This window comes from Taudactylus pleione, unplaced genomic scaffold, assembly GCF_031769625.1.
Source record: "Taudactylus pleione unplaced genomic scaffold, aTauple2 ptg000081l, whole genome shotgun sequence".
Taxonomy (NCBI): domain Eukaryota; kingdom Metazoa; phylum Chordata; class Amphibia; order Anura; family Myobatrachidae; genus Taudactylus; species Taudactylus pleione.
This window is the reverse complement of record NW_028284483.1, coordinates 327,487-348,244: the sequence shown is the minus strand read 5'-3', so window position 1 is coordinate 348,244 and position 20,758 is coordinate 327,487. Positions and strand designations below refer to the sequence as shown.

The 20,758-nt window shown below is 44.3% G+C and overlaps 2 protein-coding genes across 2 annotated transcripts in view; both read right to left on the bottom strand.

Moving 5' to 3' along the window:
* The window catches only part of MATN3 (matrilin 3), a 44,708-nt gene extending 41,686 nt beyond the window's left edge, over positions 1-3,022 (bottom strand). The window contains exons 1-2 of the mRNA XM_088468139.1: positions 3,001-3,022; positions 2,193-2,468 (exon numbers count right to left, since the gene is read on the bottom strand). Of these exons, the coding sequence (XP_088324265.1) occupies positions 2,193-2,468; positions 3,001-3,019 (295 nt within the window). The 5' untranslated portion in view covers positions 3,020-3,022. The remainder of the gene's footprint in view (positions 1-2,192; positions 2,469-3,000) is intronic.
* Positions 3,023-11,398: 8,376 nt separating this feature from the next.
* The window catches only part of LAPTM4A (lysosomal protein transmembrane 4 alpha), a 43,309-nt gene continuing 33,949 nt past the window's right edge, over positions 11,399-20,758 (bottom strand). The window contains exons 6-7 of the mRNA XM_088468138.1: positions 17,606-17,704; positions 11,399-12,046 (exon numbers count right to left, since the gene is read on the bottom strand). Coding sequence (XP_088324264.1) covers positions 11,954-12,046; positions 17,606-17,704 — 192 coding nt within the window. The 3' untranslated portion in view covers positions 11,399-11,953. The remainder of the gene's footprint in view (positions 12,047-17,605; positions 17,705-20,758) is intronic.

Sequence of the window (20,758 nt, the reverse complement as noted above, 5' to 3'; positions counted from 1 at the left end):
GACAGACAGCCGGGCATGCATATGAATCATTCTATAATATAATATGCACAGAATATTATAATATAATAGAATATAGAATGATTCATATGCATGCCCGACTGTGCCGTAGGGAGGCTCTAAGCCGGGCGCCCGGCTCCTTCCCTGCAGCGCCGCGTTAGCCGGAGGCTGGAGTTCTCTTCTGTACTCCAGCTTCCGCCTCTCTCCATGCACACTATGGGAGAGACATCATGACGTCTCTCCCATAGTTCCGAGGAGCAGCCAGGTGGACAGGACGGCGGCGGATGCAGGAGCGGGGATTAAGGTGTCTTTTTTGCACAAGCAGCACTACAGGGGCATTATATGGGGGCACTACTACAGGGGCATTACTACAGGGGCATAACTATGGGGGCACTACTACAGGGGCATTATATGGGGGCACTACTATATGATTTCCTCCCTTTCAAATTAATGGGGTAACGTCAGCGTATTTAAATATATTTTGGGGTACAAGGTAAAGCTCCATGACCCCTGCACTAGGGGGAGGGTCATGGTTAGGCACTGGGGGGGGGGGGGTTAGGGTGTGGGATGGGGGAGGTTAGGTTTAGGCACAAGGGGGGAGGTTAGGTCCAGGCATCGGGGAGGGAGAGGGGAAGGGTTAGGATACCGACCAACAGGTGTCGGTATCCTAACCCTGAAATTTGACCGCCAGTATCCCGTACCCAACCAAAAATAACTGCATATGTACTCTACAAACACACTATTCAGATTGTGTAGTGATTGTGATTACATTTATGTGTGTATGGAGTGTAGTGGAACGAAAATTAATAGAAATGAATTGCTAAACACAGAACCTTTAGTTAGTTTAAAAAGGTTTAGGGGGAGATGTATCAAAGCTTGGAGAGAGATAACGTGGACAGTATATACCAACCAATCAGCTCCACACTTTTCAAACACAGCCTGTAAACTGACAGGAGCCAATCGGTTGGTGCTTTATCTCTCTTCAAGCTTTGACACATCTCCCTCTTATAACTGTGGGAGAATATAGCAATTCTTAGCATTTGTACTTTGCTGGCACAGGGGTGGGCAATAAGCGGGCCCCCAGATGTTGTAGAACTACATATCCCAGCAACAGATTTGCTATTTGGCCATGCTAAAACTGTTGCAAGGCATGCTGGGATTTGTAGTTCAATAACAGCCGGAGGGCCGCTTATGGCCCACCCCACTCTGGCAGCTCTCACTCTCCAGTGATATGAGCTGGCTATTGGAGGGACCTGTGGGAGCCGCATTATCCATATGGTGTTATTTGCTCTTAGCTCATACATCAATCAAGTCTGTTGACCCTTCAACTCAATGTAAACATTTGTCTCCAGAAAGGAAACTCGGCCATAGTGACAGCATTCTGTATATTTCTACATTTTCTTTCCCTGTAAATTCCTAATTCTGAACAAGTCTATGTGATCGTTTTAATGCTGTATTCAAATATTACTTATAAATCCTTAGTGATTAAAAATGAAGGCGAAGACGGATTGCGCAGGGGTTACAATAAACGCCATATTTTTGTGTCTTTCAGAGTGTGACATACAAAAGCAACAATTTCCACCAGCGGGATTTTGCTGTAATGAACTGAAAATAAATAATACGATATATGCAAAAAAATAAATGGGCTAAGCACTGTGTTTCTGTCCAGGGAACATTGAATTAGTGCTGTCATTGCAACAAATTCACTGTCACACGTGATGCCCGGTAATCATTTTACCTTTTGTTATATTATGCGCCACAATCAGAGATCACCGCACTTCTATACCCACACACGGTGGCTAAACGGTGGTAACATACTGTATTATATACATAGGAATAGACATGCTTACAATGTGTAGTACTGTAGCTCCCAGGAAACAAGAACTAATTTACTTTCTGTTATTCTTAGACCTGGCTTAAATGAAATATACCATAAGGATACATTGAAAAAAAATCAAACGGATAAAAATGCCTATAATTCAGCATAGACGCAGATGTAACATTAACATAAATAACAGTGAGTTTATTAAGCAACTATGCTGGGCAGTGTATTAAAACACAGCAACATAAAGGCCAACCAAAACGATTGCACTTTATCTTCTGATTAGTGACTTTAGCTGATTGGAGGTGTATTATTTTTTTTATTGATGTGTTAATGGCAGTTTTAGTACTAATACAATGTGTTATGCTCTTACCTGCTGGCTGCTGCACCTGGATTGTCCTGGTCTCAGGCTTGAGACGGGCATTAGCATTATACGGAGGGCTGGCTAATATGCCAGGTCTGGGCACTTGTAACACTGTGCTGCCATGGACCACAGGGGGATAGACGTAGCTGCCGTGGACGGGATATCCGTACATCCTGTAATGAGTCCCATGGACAACCACTAGCAGAAAGCTTAAAGTGCAGAGCACAGCTGTGCCCAGCAACTGACTCATGCTGGAGGACGCAGAGAGAAAGGCAGCTTCTGTGCCTGGAGAGACAGATAGTGTATGCTCAGAGAGGTCTGCCAGGTGTCTGCTAACCCAGCACTGACCACTGGAATCCCACCCACTCTTCCTCTGGCTCTGGGGAGAGAAACCGTTCTGCACCTCCCAGCCATTGGCATTGGTGCAGCCAGACGGTTACCTTAACGTGATGTTTTAATAATTTCATTAATTCAAAAACAAATCTCTTTATTAAAATCTTCAAAATAATTTGCTTCCTTCCAAAATGTCAGTAAACAAAACGGAACTTGGCTTACAATAAAGCGCATCATTTAGGCAAGCAGCTTGGATGTATCATGTACCATGCAGAGAACACACTTACCTAGGGTTCCAGCTTTGCAGGACTTTGCCTGGCCAGCATACTGTTACCGCTTGGAGATTTCCTCCCCATAAAACCTCTTTAAGTGCCCCACTATGTGTCTAATATATCCCCAAACATGATGCTGTATTCCCTGTGATCAGCTGAAACCACTGGCACCTCAAGCCTTGCGTTGCATATCACATTATCAATTAGCTCACCTGTGGGGAGGTCACCCATTAAGGAGAAGGGGATTGTGAAGGGAACAGTGCTAACAGCAATGTGAAGAAGGTCCCACACACCAACAAGTGAGGGCAACTGGCATAGTTAGAGGGGCAGGTATGAGAATATGGTGGAAGCACATGCTGAGAATATTCACCACTGGCAATAACAGAAACATGTTTCGCACAATCAGACTCACCTGCAGCCCATTCACATGGTGGTCTCCAGTTCACCCACAGCCCCATGCCTGGAAGCAGGCAGGGGAGTAGGGTTGGACTCCTCCTTTCGCTGCACGTTGACAGTTCTACTAAATGTTCACATCCTTTGAAGCACATATTATCCAGATTTTCAAACTCTTCTTAGAAAAGTGACCGCTCAGCCCAGCAGCCAGGCCGCGTCTCCTCCCTCTTCTACATTCTCCGAGCCTGATCTGGCAGTAGCCACCGTAGCCAAACTCTGTCACCAGCCCTTGATGAAGTGGCTCCAGCTAATCCTTACTCCCACTTTTACACAATCTCATCTGTGGTACATTTAAGAAATGTGCTGCCCTCAAATTCTTTCCCACAGAGTAAAACAACCCTGGCACAGTTATCTTACTTGTCATGATTTCCTCAAATATACTGCTATCTACCACTTCTGCTGAAATGCTCTGGACAAGGCCAGACAAATACACTTCCAGTCTCTCATCTCTGCTTAGGCTTCTAACCCCAAAGACTTTTGCGACCATCCATCTGTCCTCCATCAATGCCCAAGCTCTTGCTTCCTACTTCAAGGACACTCAGAAAAATAAATTGCAAACCTCTACCCTGAACAACAACCTGCTCAACTCCTGTCCTGGTCCCTCTTAATATTAATATTAGATGAAGTGTCTACTCCTTTCTTCTCCTACCATCTGCTAACTATCCACTTGGCCCAAAACCCTTACAAAGCAGTTTATATCTCTCTTCTCTGCTTATTCCAGCTTTCTAACATCTGTAATCTCACTCTCTCTGCAGGTATCTTTCCACCTATAATCAAACGTGGTTATTACAGCTTTTATGGAAAAAACTAATTCTGACTCTAACTTTGATTATTGATTTCATAAACAGACTTTTTCTGAGGCTTGTATGCACATGCTTTAATTCCTCACACGTTTTGCATCTTATGCGGAATCGGTATTATATCCCACCGGACGTCAGCCCGACGCTAGAAAGGACCAGATCCCGACAGGGTAAGTATCTAATCTATCCCTAACAGTTTCCCCCCCTTAACCCTCCCTTAGGGGTGCCTAGCCCTCCCAGGGGTGGTGCCTACCTGCCCCAGGGGTGACTAACCCTAACCCTCCCCTTCCCTAACCCTAGTCCCCCTCAGGAGCCCCCAACCCCCCAAGCGCGGCTGTCCGCTGCCACCGCCCGGCTTACCTTCGTTCGGTACGCCGGGCACCTGTCTCGCAGCGTAGGGCTAATGATAGGCGTCAGGATTTCGATGCCTATCATTAGTACCTTGCCGGGATATGACAATCGGGCATTTCGACCGTCGGCTTCCTGACTGCATACAGCAGTCTGGCTTTGATTACTAACACTCTACACTGATTAAGGTGGTCACATCTAAAAGCCATTACGTACTTGCTTCTCTTGGGCTGCCTCTGCTGAATTGGACACTGTTAAGAACTCACTTTATTTCTTTGGTCTGCAGACATTGTCCTATCCTAATTATCAGCCTTCTTATTACATTGCTCCATCATTGTTAGTTTCTCTGGACTCTGCTTCACCTTCGCTCTGCATCCTCTACAAATTGAAGGTCTAGCTCAGTGATCTTCCTAAAGATCATTATTTCTTTGTCAATACCTCTCTGAAGGGCACACAAATATGGCAGCCATGGGCTATCAGCGTGTCTTGTGATAGCAGGGGCGATTCTAGAGAGGAGGGGGGCCCGTGTGCAGTCTCCGACACGGGCCCCCTCCTTGGACTAGAGTTTATAACATCATTGTTTATTCCTATATAAAGTACTCACTCACTCAAGAACATTAAGTATTCACAGCTCTCAGTCTGTGTAGCAGTTGTGGGCATATCCTGTGCTCCTCACATAGGTACTTACTGACTCTGAGGTGTATATTTACTAAAGTGAGAGTTTTTAGAAGTGGAGATGTTGCTCATAGCATCCAATCAGATTCTAGCTAATATCTTCCAGAAGCTGCTAGTGAAATGTTAAGTAGAATCTGATAGGTTGCTATGGGCAACAATTCCATTTCTAAAAACTCTCACTTCAGTAAATTTAAAAAGTTTTAAATTTAAAAAGTGAAAGTAACTTTGCATCTTGGTAACACTATGCTGTGCTGCAAGAGGGGCAGATGTAAACTGTGCAGAGACATTAAGTTTGTGAGGGGAAAGTCCACGCCAAACTGAAATAAATATTGCAGTGCGAAAATAAATATATCCGGCATTTGTAGGCTACAGGCAAATGAAGCCAGTATTTACCCTGCATGCAAATTAATAAATGTATTTGCACCCCTTGCAGTGCAACATGATTAGTAATCACCTAAAATGATAATTACCCTAAAATGATCTCACCTGGCTCACTAATTGAATGATAATGGGATTTGATGCTTCTTCTAAAGGGCATATTCAATTAGGTGCGAAAAGTCGCCATCATCGCTGGTTTTCCATGCAGAAAAGTATTGCACGCGTCCCCGCTTATCCCCGTATTCAATTAGAAATCGACAAAAACAGCACCCGGCGAATTCGGACCTAGCGAAAAGTTGTCAAAAATGGGGAAAACAGCCTGTACCCCCCGAAAAGCTGCACATTAACATAGGGGATCACTATAGGGATGTACTAGTACCCCTAATACAGCTAATCTGGGTACCGAAGTGCTCTCAATTGCTTGCTATTAGCTTATTTGCACAAGTGGTGAAGAATGGCATTAAGCAATATTTTTTCATCAAAATAACTAGTCCCAGCAAATTTGGGGTACATGAAAATGGGTGCTAGCATATTTTTAAAGGGGCCAAAGTGAAGTTTTAAAAAAAACTTTAAAAACCCACCTACAATCTTAAAACACCTGACCCCTTGAAGAAGGCAGAATCCCTGCCGAAACAAGTCAGAGACCCCCTACATCTAAGCAAGCCTTTACCAGAGCTCTTCATCCCCACGGAGAATTCTGTTGAACCTTGCTGCCTCCAGCCCCTTCTCAGCCAACCACCCGCAGGGCCGCGCTAGGCACCACACCTAGCAAGGCCCTGCACAGACCCCCAGAGCACTCCTCCACCTGCCGAACCCAGGCGACCACCTACCGCCCCCTGAGAGCGACCACCACCAGCTCTACTCTCAGCTGTTCGCCCATCAATCCCCAGCGATCCCCAACAGGCACCAGCAGCAAATGTCATCAACACAGTGCACCAGCAAGAAGCCTCCCATACAGACCCAGTCCTCCCACCACTGACATCGCAGCAGTCAACCAAAGCACTGCCGAACCTGCAGCAGGAAAACTCAAGCACCAGCTACCAGCACCCAACGCAAGAATACCACCAAAACCCTACCGATAGGTAAGTGACTTCGACACTCATAACCCTGCACGGGACTCTGCCAGGGTGCACATCCAAAACCACCACACCTGCTGCCGACCCATCACCCCCCCCCCCTCCCCCCCGGGACATCCTAGACTGTCCAGCAGGAGTGACGTGCCGGTCAACTGAACTGCACGGAAAGGAGCCCCCTAAAAGGATCCACCCATCTCCCCAGTCTCCACCCAGATCTCTCCTCCCCCGTGTTGCCTGGGACCGAACAGGATTAGCATTGTGACTATTCCAATAAATCGCTTGGCCACCAAGTCTGCTGTTTGTCTTCAATTCCTCATCCCACACCTCCATTCCAGCCGAACCCGCTCCCACCCCACCTCTCCCTATTCGACATTGAGCACACACAGATCACGACAGGCTACCACATTAGCATCGCACCCATAGGGCGAGCTCACCCTCCGAACTCTCTACCATACTTCGGGACTCCCCTGGAGGCTAATTTGCTAGTTTTATGTTTGTCCCCCAACTTTGGTCTTTTTCACCCCCCAAATTGAAAGTATATTTGGGGTGTTCTTAAGATTTTTTATTTTGACACAGTTTGAATACGAGAATAAGTTTTCACCTGGCGAAATTACATCACCGGCAAAACTTTTCCGCTGAAAACGGCTTTTCGCACCTGATTGAATACGGCCCTAAGCAGACTGGAACTCATATGAAACAAATAGGGAATATATGGTTGTTCCTCTTTTAACCCAGTTCAACAAAACTACCAATCATTATGTTTAATGCTGCTATATGTAACTCGCTACACCTCAGCCCAGTGCATGAGAATGATAAACATCACTACTACGCATAGTGCCTGAGGCAGATGGGGGTGCTGTTACCTAAGCTGGGAATCATACAGAGAATATTTCTTGTATTATGCTGTATTAGAGAGTCTGCTTGACGTTGTGTGGTTATGACTCCATTTTATGGCCCTTTTTACTAGATGTACAGTGTTAATAAGGCTACTTTTCATCAAGGACATCCGCTGTTCTTGCTGGCTTCCAAGTCACTGACATTTTCTAAGCAAACACTTTTCTAAAGTAATTCTGTCCAACGGCTCGCGTAAGGAAAATGGCACTGCTATAATATTTCCTTACACTTGTGATGTTTTTGTATCCAGGGAAATTTTGGATGAAAACAGAACATATATAGCTCCTACATGTTCAACGAATGAAGTTGAATATACAACTGTTTACACAGAGGTTTCCAAATCACAAAAAAATTGTTTCTTAATTTAATAAAAACGTAATATAGTACAATAAACCAAACAAGGTGACCCTGTAATTCTAGGTAATTTAAAGATGGTACTTAGGGGGTCTATTTATTAACCTTAACAACTGTTATCACAGGTATTTGCAACGTTATTTAATGTTGGCTATTTATGATTTAGGTCATGCCTGGACAGCGATGGGTGGCGTTCTCTGTAACGAACAAACTTGGTAAATTGCCCAAGATATCAGTTCTTAATGAAAACAAAATGCAGACTGCGGGATCATACAATGCTTTGCTCCTCTAAACTGATCTCGAATTAAGTCACTTATCACGAGCACCTCATTATCCACCTTATTCAAATAATAGACTGGGACAGGGCAGGAAATGTTAGCAAATAAAATCGGGACCCCTCACTCAATTAGAAAGGTTAACTAATGTTAGGTGTAAGGATAATCTTGTATGTGAAAACATTAATGTCCACAAACATGTGTTCCTCAATTTGCCATAAGAACGCTAAGAGAGTGTTTCAGGGCTTGGTTTTACGTGTATTGTTAATGTTGTCTCATTACTAGCTTATAGGTGCTGCAGCAGTCAGTTTCTCTTTATTTTAGAGTAATGATGTTTAAAAAAAAAAAAAAAAAAACCCTGAAGAAAAGCATGACTGATACGGATACCAGTCGTCACTAAAAAAGGTCTACATTCAGGAGGTTGACATGCCGACATTCAAAAGATCGACATGGTCATTAGGTCAACCATCATTCTGTAGATAATGGTCAATGCATTAAAAAAGGTTAACATGTTGACACTTTTTTTTAATGATTGTTAGGATTAGGAATAGTGTTTGGGTAAAAGGCAGAAAAAAAAAAAAAAAAAATGTGTCAGTATTTTAGTGTCAACATGTTAAATGTCAACCTTTTCAAACAGTCGACCATTTAACCCTGTCGACCAAATTACATGTCTACAGAATGATGGTAAACCTAATGTCTGTCGACATTCAGGACCAGTAGACCTTCTGAATGTTGATCTTTTAACTGTCTATCTTTCATACTACATCCGACTGATACATAGGAAGACATTCATTTGAGTGCGTTTTAAAGCAATGAGAATTATGACCCTTCCTATCCCTGCTTTTTTGGTTACATTTGCCTTCTTTCCCTCAGATGGCATGCAGTTAGGAGACCGGTGGCTGCGGTGCCACCGGTCTCAATACAGACATCCAAAACCCGACAACAGACTTAAGATAGGCGTCAAAATACCGACGCCTATCTTAATCCTGACGCCAGATTGCCAAAGGACACCAAGCCAAACAAAGTAAGTCCGGGGCGCTCTCAGCGTTAGCTGCTGGGTAAGGGTTAGAAGGCGTAGCGGGGTTAGGCGGAGGTTGGGGATAGGCACCTGTGGGGGCGGTTAGGCATTAAGAAGGGAGGGTTAGGTTTAGGCACTAATGGGGAGGGTTAGGGTGCAGGTTGGGGAGGGTTAGGGTATAAGAAGGGAGAAGGGTTAGTTTACTTACCCGACCTCTGTCAGGATACCAACCATCGGGATGCCGCTGTCTGTATTTTGACAGGAGGCATACCGACAGCCGGCATAACATACCCATTCCCCCACAGATGTCAATCAAAAGAATGATAACCATTAATAGATTATGACCAATACTAGTCGGCTATTTTGGTTTTGCTTAAACGTTTATTTGTGACCACTGTATATAATGTACGATTCCTACTTTTCAATAAGGAATTTGGAATAACATCAGTCGCAGCCATTCTGTGCCATGCACGTCTACCCATCACTAGGAAGCAGTGACATCACCGCGGCACGACGGCTGCATTGGAAGAACATGGAATGCAGGTGCGCTTTAATAGTGGTCAGCGCTGGTATACAGTATATTCCATTATGGGGAAGTAGATTTTTGGTATTTCATTCTAAGTCTAGGTAATCCTCTCTTATTAATTCATCTGATTTTTATAAAAAAAGTGAACATAGAATAAAAAGAAGTTATTATTGCAAGGGACAAAGCTACAGCGGTCATGGAAGAGATTGGAGTATGATGTACCTACAGGAATAATACCTTTTAAAATAATTAGAGTCTATAACAAAGGACAGATTAGTATGCACATATACAGAACTAGGTCCCAGACTTTAGGCTATGTGAAAAGGAAGTGGCTATACTTGTGCTTAGTAACTCAAACTAGTAACACAGGGCAGACTCTATAATAACTATTATACTTCCCCCAAAACAGCACAAAAAAGCCACACGTGACGGAAGTATGTAAGCTCCCACGAGCAGGGCCCTCTATCCTCCTTACTCCCCACTAGGGCACCTAACACTCAAATAAGCAGCAGGGATTAAGTGTTATGATCGCCAATGCAGCAAAGTATATGAACAGTGTCCTGCATTGTATTGTAATGTAAGTCACTGGCTTGTTCACTTGTTTATGTACTATGCAAGCGCTGCAGAGCACTTGTGGTGCCATATAAAAGTATAATAATAATTAAAGCATCCTCAGATCACAGTATGGGACCAGCATCAATCAGCAACTATACAGATACCTTATCATGGCCATACGACTACCGTACCATCAAAGCAGACTGATCGGCTACATAAGACACTATGGATACAATGAACTTGCTCTATAAAAAGGTCAAAATTACCAGGACAGGAGTATTCAACATGCGGCCCTCCAGCTGCTATGGAACTACACATCCCAGCATGCCCTGCCAGTTGTACCATGCCCTAATAGCAAAACTGTGCCAGGGCATGCTGGGATGTGTAGTTTCAAAGCAGCTGGAGGACTGCATATTGAATACCCCTGCACTAGGATGAGGCCCAAAGAGTAGCCCCTTTAGAAAGCCCACTTGTTACCCACCACTAATACAGATTAGTGGCCATCACATAAAATGCCATTAAACCTATGAAGACTTGGCCTTTCAATAAGTATATACACCCAGTGGGCACTTTACTAGGTACAGCTGCTCGTTAATGCAGATATCTAAGTAAACCAATCATGCCGCAGCAACTTGAATACATAAAAGCATGCCAAAATGGTCAAGAGGTTCAATATCCTTCAGACCAAACGCCAGCATGAGTATCTTTAGAGTTCCAGAGAATAGAGTGCAAAGCAAAAAACACACAATGAGGTGCAGTTCTGTGTGCAAACAGGCCTGGTTAATGCGAGATCAGTGGGAGGATGGCGGTGGTATGCAGTGGTCTACATCAGTAGAAGACCACACTGGGTTCCGCTCATGTCAACTGAACAGGAAACCGAGGCTACCGTGGGCAGTGTGTCACCAACACTGGAAAGTTGCAGTTTGGAAATCACCCAGTCTGACGGATCTAGAATTTTGTCGCAACATGCAGATGTTACAGTCAGACTTGGTCTTAATCATGCTGAATCCATCCTGCCGTGTGTCAAACGATTGAGGCTGGTGCTGTAATGGTGTGGGAATTTTTGTCTGGCTACATATTGCCTGTGACATAGCGTCTGTTGTGACTTCTTCGCACAACTGTATAAGGACCTGTACTGTATGGAAGTGTCCTTCCGCCCTAGAGTCAGTAACACAGGCAGCCATTCCTATAAAGGGACCACATTGCGCGGACATGAATGAGTGCCTAGCCCAAACCAAAGACTAAATGAAACTCAAAACTTTTTCTAGAAAGATTTATTAAAGCACAATCTCATCACAGGTAAAAGGTGGGTTACATAAAGGTTAGAGACATGCTTCAGTGACCCCACGCAAGTCCTAAATATTTCTGCATATGTAATCATTTATGATACCGGCATGCTGTAAAATATCAAAACATTGAAACTAAAAACTTTCTCCTCCATTTATTTTACTGAAGTCATTTTTACCGTCATCTCCTCACTGCTGGGCCAATGCGTTTTCTGCAACACGCCGCCTGGCTCTCCGCAAGCTAAAGGCATGAGAAGACAACGGATGCAACAAGCAAATATTGCAACAACAGAAGATGAAATATAAAAACAAAAAAAGTACCACTAAAATCATTTTATCTCCCTGCATCTACTTCCCCCGTAAACTTTAATCAGTAAGAGATTGTCAAAAAGTGTAAGATCCTTATTTTAAGGTTAAGGCAATACAAGCATCAGGTTACATAAAAATAAAGGATTATTTTTTTTTTTTAATGTGTGTTATTCTGCAGGGACCATGGTAACAGAGGTATGAATACAGAAATGGAAAGGTTATACGTCTTTGTCAGCCGGGAGGTAAGGCGGTGGAGGGTCTTTCTCCTTCTCTGGCATCTTAACGGCCATCTCGTATGTGGGCAGGATGTACTGCAAGAGGGAGAGACAGTTAATGAGACGGATATCACATATCAGGCCGATCGGCCCACTGGGCTCAAACGTCAGATCTCTCAGATTGTGGTCATATCTAGACAGTCTGCACATTCAGAGATCAGGCTGGATCTGACAGGACACCATGAAACAGTCGGATTTACGTTGTGTAACGTAAAAAAGGGAATTTGCTGCCAAGTAGGTCTAAATAAAATAAAAAAATAAAGATCTATCTGTGAATCGGAGTATGGGCACCTTTATAAGTGTTCTCCGAAGGGACCTCAAATACTCCACAATAAACAAGAAAGGCGTCTTTTAGAAGGGTTGCGAACCTTTAGATTCCAATTTCGGAACCTTGACAAACCCTCCTGCAGTTATTACAGAATAAATAAGCCTTTTCTCTTTCTGGCTTTGAATCTTGTTGCCATTTACACTATACAGCGCTAGCATACCTGGCAGAGATTTACAATTTGGAACATACGTATTGATAAAACCAGATGGGTACTGACAGACAGAAACCGGTAAACACTTATCTTTATATCAATTATTTAATTTTATTGTCAAAGGATACACCATAAATCTTCTCTCTGGAATCAAACTGTATTAATAGCAGAGACCACAGCAGACGTCAAAACAGGGAACACAAAGCATTTTTTTGTGGTGCTTACAAGATGAAAATAGTCATAGTTACTTTTGGTTCCCCTTACTTAAATTTCAATATACAAAACTGGAAAAAAAAAAAAACATTTTTTTTGTAACACATGAACTTGTTTTTAACCCAAATGGCCAAAGTCTTCTTAAAAAAAAAAACAAAAAAAAAAACCCAAGGTATAATTTGTGTGGGTACTGCGTAAAAGCATCCCCAAAAAAAACAGTGATATGGATGTTGGAATGTGGCGAGCGCCTACATCACAAAACGGCCTCAGCACAAGGTTGGAAAAACTCCCAGCAGCGAAGGAAGTATTACAAGTGTTACAAAATGCAAGAACACAAGTACAAGGCAATAATTGAATTATATGCGGGTGAAAAGCCCAGAAAGATAAAAATAAATCAAGTGTATTTTAAGAGCCAGAAGCACTGTACGATACATTTTGCTTTCAATGACATAAATGACCAGGTAGCATTCTTGATACATAAAAGAGTAGGGTGTGGAGGGGTTGGACCCTCTTGTCTGGATAGCCCCCTATAGGTTTTCAGTCCTAAGTCCTGGTGAGCAGGGACCCCATCCACCACACAGGCTGCTGACAAAGACTTTTGAAAATCACAGCACAATAAACCATTTTCGTTGGACTTTTGAAAGTAGTGATACAACAGCTGCTACCGCCCTAAGGGGAGTTACTGTGTAAGGGAGTAATAAAGGACAGGATTTAGTGGTGGTCACTACTGCAGCTGCGATTGTTATTTTCGCCGAGTCGCAGTGGCGGTAATATGCTAGTTTCAACCCCCCCATAGGTCTACCTAAGCACCATGCAGTAGCCCCTGTAGTAGTGCCCCTTATGCAATGCCCCCTGTATTAGAGCTCATTATGTAGTGCCCCCAGTAATGCCCCCTCCCAGTGTAGAACAGGCCCCACCCCCCTGTGCAGTACTTTCCTCGCTCACCGCTTGGCACCGCTCCAGTCCACGCCGTCAGTGCTGCCGCTGACTGGATCTAAATAGATCCAACAGGCTCCTCTCATCGCAGGTGATGTCACTGCACCACTGGGAACGCTGGCCTCTGAAGCAGAGGATTCTTTAGTCTCCGATCGCTTCAGAGCCCAGCGTTCCCAGTTGCAGCAGCAAGTTGATGTATTGGCCGGCCGTGCTACAGAGGGTGCAGGGGGATGCTTGCCGGGCTGGCTGATTCCCTTAGCCGCCGGGCCCCATAGCAAGCGCACACCTTGCACCCTCTATAGTTACTCCAGTGCCCCTTGCTGTACTAGCGTGCACCAGACAGTGCAAGCCCTGGGACGCCCACTTTCAATGCCGGTGTAGTCATGTCGGTAGTCCTAAACAATCCGCCATCAACACTTGCAGCAGCCTATGGCAGGTGCAATGCCTCCTTCTCACCATGGCCCCTGTGGCTCGGTGTCTGAGCACGGAGCCGGTTGCATAGACATGCCTGGGACACTCCCATAATACACCCATGAGAGAGGCTTCTCTGCGTTACTTCAGGCCACCTCCCAGTTACCACACAGGAAGCCCCTGGTTTTGCCTCAGATGTTCCTAATGCCAGCGATCCCGTACACAATAATACACACACTCAGTGGAACAAAAGTTATAGCTCAACTCCGCCTACATCTTCATTGCATCCACCTCTGATCAAGCCCCAAATACCGTTTAATGCTCTTTAAAGTGTATAATTTATGGTTAAATAAGTAAGGTGGGAGGAATAAATCTAAAAACAAAAATACCTGCACTTTCTGGTCCTGTGGGATAATGCTGGTTATGGATATAAAATAAACAAAAAAAAAAAAAAGACTGGGCGCTAATTAATGAATAGATTATTATAAATAATGGCAGCAAATTCACCCAATGGGCTTGTGTCTGCCCTCTACAAATATATAGATACACCACAACAAGACAATGGTGATGCGCTAACAAATAAATAAATAATATACTATATACTGTAAGTCCTGAAATGGCAGAAATTCTCAAGACACCACCTTTATAATATTAATAATCTTTATAAAAATGGAATGTGTCAGTACATATAATCACATTTACACTTCTAAAGAATCACATGTATTCAATATAGAAAGACTCAAATGCACTTCTAAGAATTGAAATAAAATATACTGCCTCTAATAGAAATGAATCACTGGATCTTTGATGCCTGGAGCAGTCTCTTATCAAATTAATGACCTGTGAAAAATCCAATAATAAATATATATAGCTCTTTCTGTATGATATAAGTGCGCACACCATTATACCGGTATCTCGACACATCGATACCTAGTTGCAGAGTCCCATGAACAATCCGCTAAGTTTGGGAGGACACCTCCTATGAAGCACGCTCTCGGTGGGCACTCCTGGTAAGTAGTGGGGGTCTGGTCAATGTTTCACGTGTGCAGCTGATAACCAAGTGAGTTTCCAATGCACAATCCCAAGTAAAGTGAGCTGTTCTGAGTCCTAGCCGCTTGTTTATTATTCAGAAATGCACCTATAGATCCACCGTGTGAGAGCCTCTTTGATAAAGCCCCCACACTAGAGCGAAACTGGTCAGAGATTTACCTGCCAGTGATTATACATTACAGTAGCTTTGCTGCCACGTTACTGAAACTGGGATCTTGCATAGTGTAAGCCTAATAGACTGAGAGCCTGATTCAGACCCGCTCGCAAGCGGGTCGATGGTGGCCCAGTGCGCACGTGCGAGCCCCGGAGCGAGAACAAAAAGCGCTCGCTCCGGGACTCACTACAAAAGGGGCGGCCGTCGATGTTTATAGACAGCTCGCCCCATTTTGTAGGCGTGGCGGGGGGGTGGCTTCACAAACGGAGGCGTTCCCATGCGAACGCCTGCCGTTTGTGGGCGGCCCACTGACATCACCAGTGATGTCAGTGAGAGAGCTTCCGGCTCTATTTGAGCCAGAAGCTCTCTGGGGCTTGCGGCCACGAGACCCTACCACAAGGGTCTCGTCGCAAGCCCGATGGTCTTTAACATCGCGACCATCATCATGGCCGCTCGCAATAGCTGTGGGTGGTAACCCACAGCTATGCGAGCAGCCAAGAGGCCGCAACTAAAAAAAAACCTGCGCCCGCCCTGATTCAGAATGAGCGCCTCTGAATCAGGCCCTGAGTCTCAAGCCAGGAGTTGGAAGCTCCATCAGCACATACAGTATATACAAGCGGCTGGGACTCAGAACAGCTCACTTTACTTGGGATTGTGCATTGGAAACTCACTTGGTTATCAGCTGCACACGTGAAACATTGACCAGACCCCCACTACTTACCAAGAGTGTCCACCGAGAGCATGATTCATTGGAGGTGTCCTCCCAAACTTAGCGGATTGTTCATGGGACTCCGCAACAAGGTATCAATGTGGTGAAAGACCGGTATAACAGTGTGCGCACTTATATCATACAGAAAGAGCTATAAATATATATGTTATTGGATTTTTCACGGGTCATTAATTTGACAAGAGACTGCTCCAGGCATCAAAGATCCAGTGATTCATTTCTACTAGAGGCAGTATATTTTATTTCAATTCTTAGAAGTGCATTTGAGTCTATATTGAACAAATGTGATTATATGTACTGACATTCCATTTTTATAAAGATTATTAATATTATATAGGTGGTGTCTTGAGAATGTTTCTCTGCCATTTCAGGACTTACAGTATATAGTATATTTGTTTATTAGAGCGCATAAACATTGTTTTGTTATGGATATAAAATACTTTTACTTACAAATAAGGCTATTAACTAAACTTCTCACAATAGCATTACTTGCTCCCATTCATAGTTACAGGACTTTTTTCAGGCTTCACCCACTCTGTGGAATGCCCTCCCTTGCACAATAAGACTATCCGCCTCCATACCTTGAATCGTTCCTGAAAACTCATCTCTTTAGACAAGCTTATAAAAATTCCAGGACCACCCACATAACTTCCATGAGTTATCCTATTCAATTACATCCCCACTATACGGTATGCAGTCGGGAAGCCGGCGGACCTAATCCCGAAAGCAGGCTTCCCGACTGCTTAATCGTGGCGAGGGTTAAATGACAGGCGTCTAAATCTAGACGCCTGTCATTCTACCGACCCTGGGAGACTGGCGCCCGGCGACCCGATCGAAGTGATGCCGAGCGCGGACAGCCGCGGGGGGTGGGGTATAGGGGCTGCCGGGGAAGACTTAGGGTCAGGCACCCCCCCCCGGGGGGTTAGGGTCAGGCTAGGGGAAGGGGAGGGTTAGGGTTAGGCACCCCTAAGGGAGGGTTAGGGGTAGAAATAGGTTAGAGAATACTTACCTTTGACGATCAGGATTTCCTCCTCTGATGCTGCTGTCAGGGGGATGCCGCTGTCAGGATTCCAACCGCCGGGCATGGGTCCGGCGGTAAATCATACAGATTCCCACTATACAGTCCACACATCACTACACAGTTTCTCTTTCCTCACTTTCACATCCTCTGTCAGCCCACAAAGTACCTCTGCAACCTGGCTGGGCCATTATGCTATAAGCGGCACCAATCCTTGTATGAATGCCTATTTCCCTATAAATTGTAAGCAGGACCCTCTTACTTCTATGTCTGTCTACTACCAAGTCTTGTTTTGTTACTTTTTGTTCCCAATTGTAAAGCACAACAGAATATGCTGCACTATATAACAATAATAATAATAATCTTCCGTTATAATAAGCCCATTACGGCTTGTTGTTTAAGAATTTAGATTAACCAGGTCTGATTTGAGAACAACCTGCTAGAAAGTGAAATGAGTGGAATGGATGGACCAAGGGGTCTGCATCTGCTGTCAGACTTCATTATCTTTTATGCGTATTACAAGCAATAGGATAGCTAACTGTTCATATTTTAAATGAAATGCAGAAGAGCCATAGAAGGCTGGGTATTAAAACGCATGTTGTGTTACCTGTGGAGGGGTTTCAAATGCTGGGTACACTGCAATCTCCAGCATATTTCTGTTGTTGATGTACTTATAGCAGTTCCACACACAATTGATCAAGTAGGCCTGAAGGAGGGAAAAACAACAGATATTACACAAGCGTGCAGTGGTGAAACGAGACAGCTTTGTACACTTTACATGCGGGTTGGTGTCGCCTAGTCCGGACACACAATTCAGAAAAGGAAATAAGGAGTTACCACCACTTAGGTGTGATCACTGGTCTCAGTCTCTTCCAGTCCCTGTAAGGCGATCTGCTAAATGACCCAGTGAGGAGGGTGAATGACAAGCGTACTATAGGCTGGGATACAGGGCATTTAAATGTAATTTTGTATATTTTAGACATAGGTTTCCAAGTCAGTAATCCAAGTATTCCAGATAATAGATCAGGTGTGTGCACATTGCAGGAATTTAGGAACTTGCTAAAGTGGTGATGAAGCACCCCTATCACAGCATTTCAGTCTTCCCCAAGAGAAGATGTTGGGTTGGCATGAGTTTATGATGCCGACCGCCGGCATCTCCACTACAGAATCACGGCAAGGGTTAATTAACCTACGCCAGGAGACCGGCAACCCGATCGAAGGGTTAGGTTTAGGGCTCCGGGTGGGGGACCTAGGCCCCCCCCCTGGAGGTTAGGGTTAGGCTAGGGGGAGGGAGGGTTAGGCACCCCCGGGGGGAATTTAGGTTTAGATTGCGGGAGAGGGGGGGGGGGGGGATTAGGGTTGGGCACCCCAAAGAAGGGTTAGGGGGTAGATTAGGTTAGCAAATACTTACTTTTCGCACGATCGGGATTTCCTTCCACGTCGGCCTGGCGTTGCCGGGATTTGAACATATGTATTCCGTTGGGTTATGGGACCGACAAACCGATATACTGAAGAGTGCATAGATTTGCCATCACCCTTATGTCTGCCAGCGGGATCATTTACAAACTAGAAACAAAGGCTGAGACGCAGCGTACTTTGTGAAGTGTGCAAGAGATGTGGGTTTGTAAAAAACGCCATGGGGCTTGTTTAGGCTGTGCCGTTAGACTAGCTTACAAAGAGGAAACCCCTGCGTTTTTGTGGGAGCTTCTAAATACATGTGCCACGAATAGTGGCTTTAAGGGTCTCCCAAATGATAGATAGCAGTGATTGCCTTATGCATTTGTACAAAAGGTTGCCTAATATTGTGGTAGCATCTGTCTATTGATTCTACATAAGGCCTGTATAGGTCTGGTTTACAAACCAACCTCTGTTGCATGTCAGCCTCTATGCCCCAAATCTGCTTTAATTCAATGTAACTATGTGGGCCCTAATACAATTAGTGTATATTCCAGTATGTTCAGTTTATCAGGTTTCACTTTTTTTTATTTTATTAATTTTTTACCATTATAAAAGTCCATTTTTTAATGTCAACCTAATAAATCTCTCAGTAACCAGCCACGCATATAACTGCACTGACTAACAGAACGGTCAGATGACATGAGGATTGTGGCAGTTAAAGGGCTGGAAACACATCCTGAAAACAAAGGATAGGATATATAAAAGACATGAAAACAGGAAATAACAGAAAATGATCTATATTATAAAGAAATGCCAAACTAGCCTTAAAAAATGCCATAATATATAATGTATTTAGGTAAAAATGAAATGGTTCTCAAATCTTACTTTTTTTTGGGGGGGGGGGGGGGGGCTGTTTTATTCTTCTTAATATCAAGCTGTTCTCTTCTGGTTCTAAATGCTCACATTGAATAACATTTGTGCCGGGAATATTGCGTTGCAGAGGATCAGAGCCGTGTTAATGGTTTAACTACAAAGGATTTTCCATGAAGTGAAATGCAGCGAGCAGCTCACACCTTTACCCACCCTCATTACTGCTACATTCTACAGGTCATGGTCACCATTTCCGGCAGATGCCCCCTACTGGCTGTTCTAACTCAGCTGTGGATGCATGTTAGAGATGTAATTTAGGGATTGCCATCATCCATCGAGGTTTTCAAAACATCGATGGTTGCTGGTCAATGCCAACTACTTTTGCCAACAGCAGAGAACCAATTTTTATCTTCTTCTTAGTGGCAAAATGGAGCTTAGCCCCGCCCCCAGCGGCCAATAAGCCCCATCTCCATTTTTTATTGGCTTGCGGCCCGGAGTGCCAGCAGCGCAGAGGTGACCATCGAGGGGGTGCAAGCCATCGATAGTTCACCATAGATGGACACCGCACCGATACCCATCCCTAGTGCAATTCCTTTCCAGCAGCAGACATCACTATGCTGTGTAGGCAGCGGACTCTCCGTCTCTTGTGTGTTGCCACGATCTATGCTCACATGTAACTGTTTGAGGGCAAAGCAACCGCATCAGCCAGTGCCTCTCTCTCACACAATGAGAGGTGCAGTGATGAGTGACAACGCCTCTGTAGATCTAGGATGTGAGGCTCAGTACAGGGAAAATTAAATGAGAGGATCCCAAAGGAAAAACCACAGTCGCTGACGGCAGCAAGACAGGGAACGGATAGGAAAATGTGACACTTGTGTATAAGGGAACAATCTCATATGAATCTCCAGTATGGTTACACCTCACGCTCTACCACTCTACTGGGTATTTAAAATACATTTACTGGGTGCCCTAATGTAGGCTAATTTCTGTTATTACTGTTCTTCATGGATTGTAAACTGCTGAAATCAGGACCCTCTCACCTTAGATTACTGTAAATAAATGATTTGTAATTCTCCCCTGTACTATAGGAGCATTGCCGCTTTATAAAGGAATCTAACCAAGCATTAGTGTGCTAAAAGGCAGAAACATATAATACCTATATTACTGTCAGTAAGTTCCTTGTACTGAATGTAGGTGCGTTGCTACTACACTGAGTTCCTGTAAGGAGAGCCCCACACATCATCTCCCTGCCTCACATCACTGTGCTGTATGGAGACCCTGCTCCTTCCACCAACATTCAATCTATGGCTTCCTGCTCCCCCACCCCACACTCCAGCCCGAGAAAAGGAGTCAGGCCTCAAAAGTGGGCGATTGCTGATAAAAACTGTGCAAAGACAAAGGTCAGGGAAGTGCCCTAGAAAGTGATTCTAGCATTTCATAAAATGCAAACTCAGAGAGAACACAGCAGTTACATGTGGTTAGACAATACAGC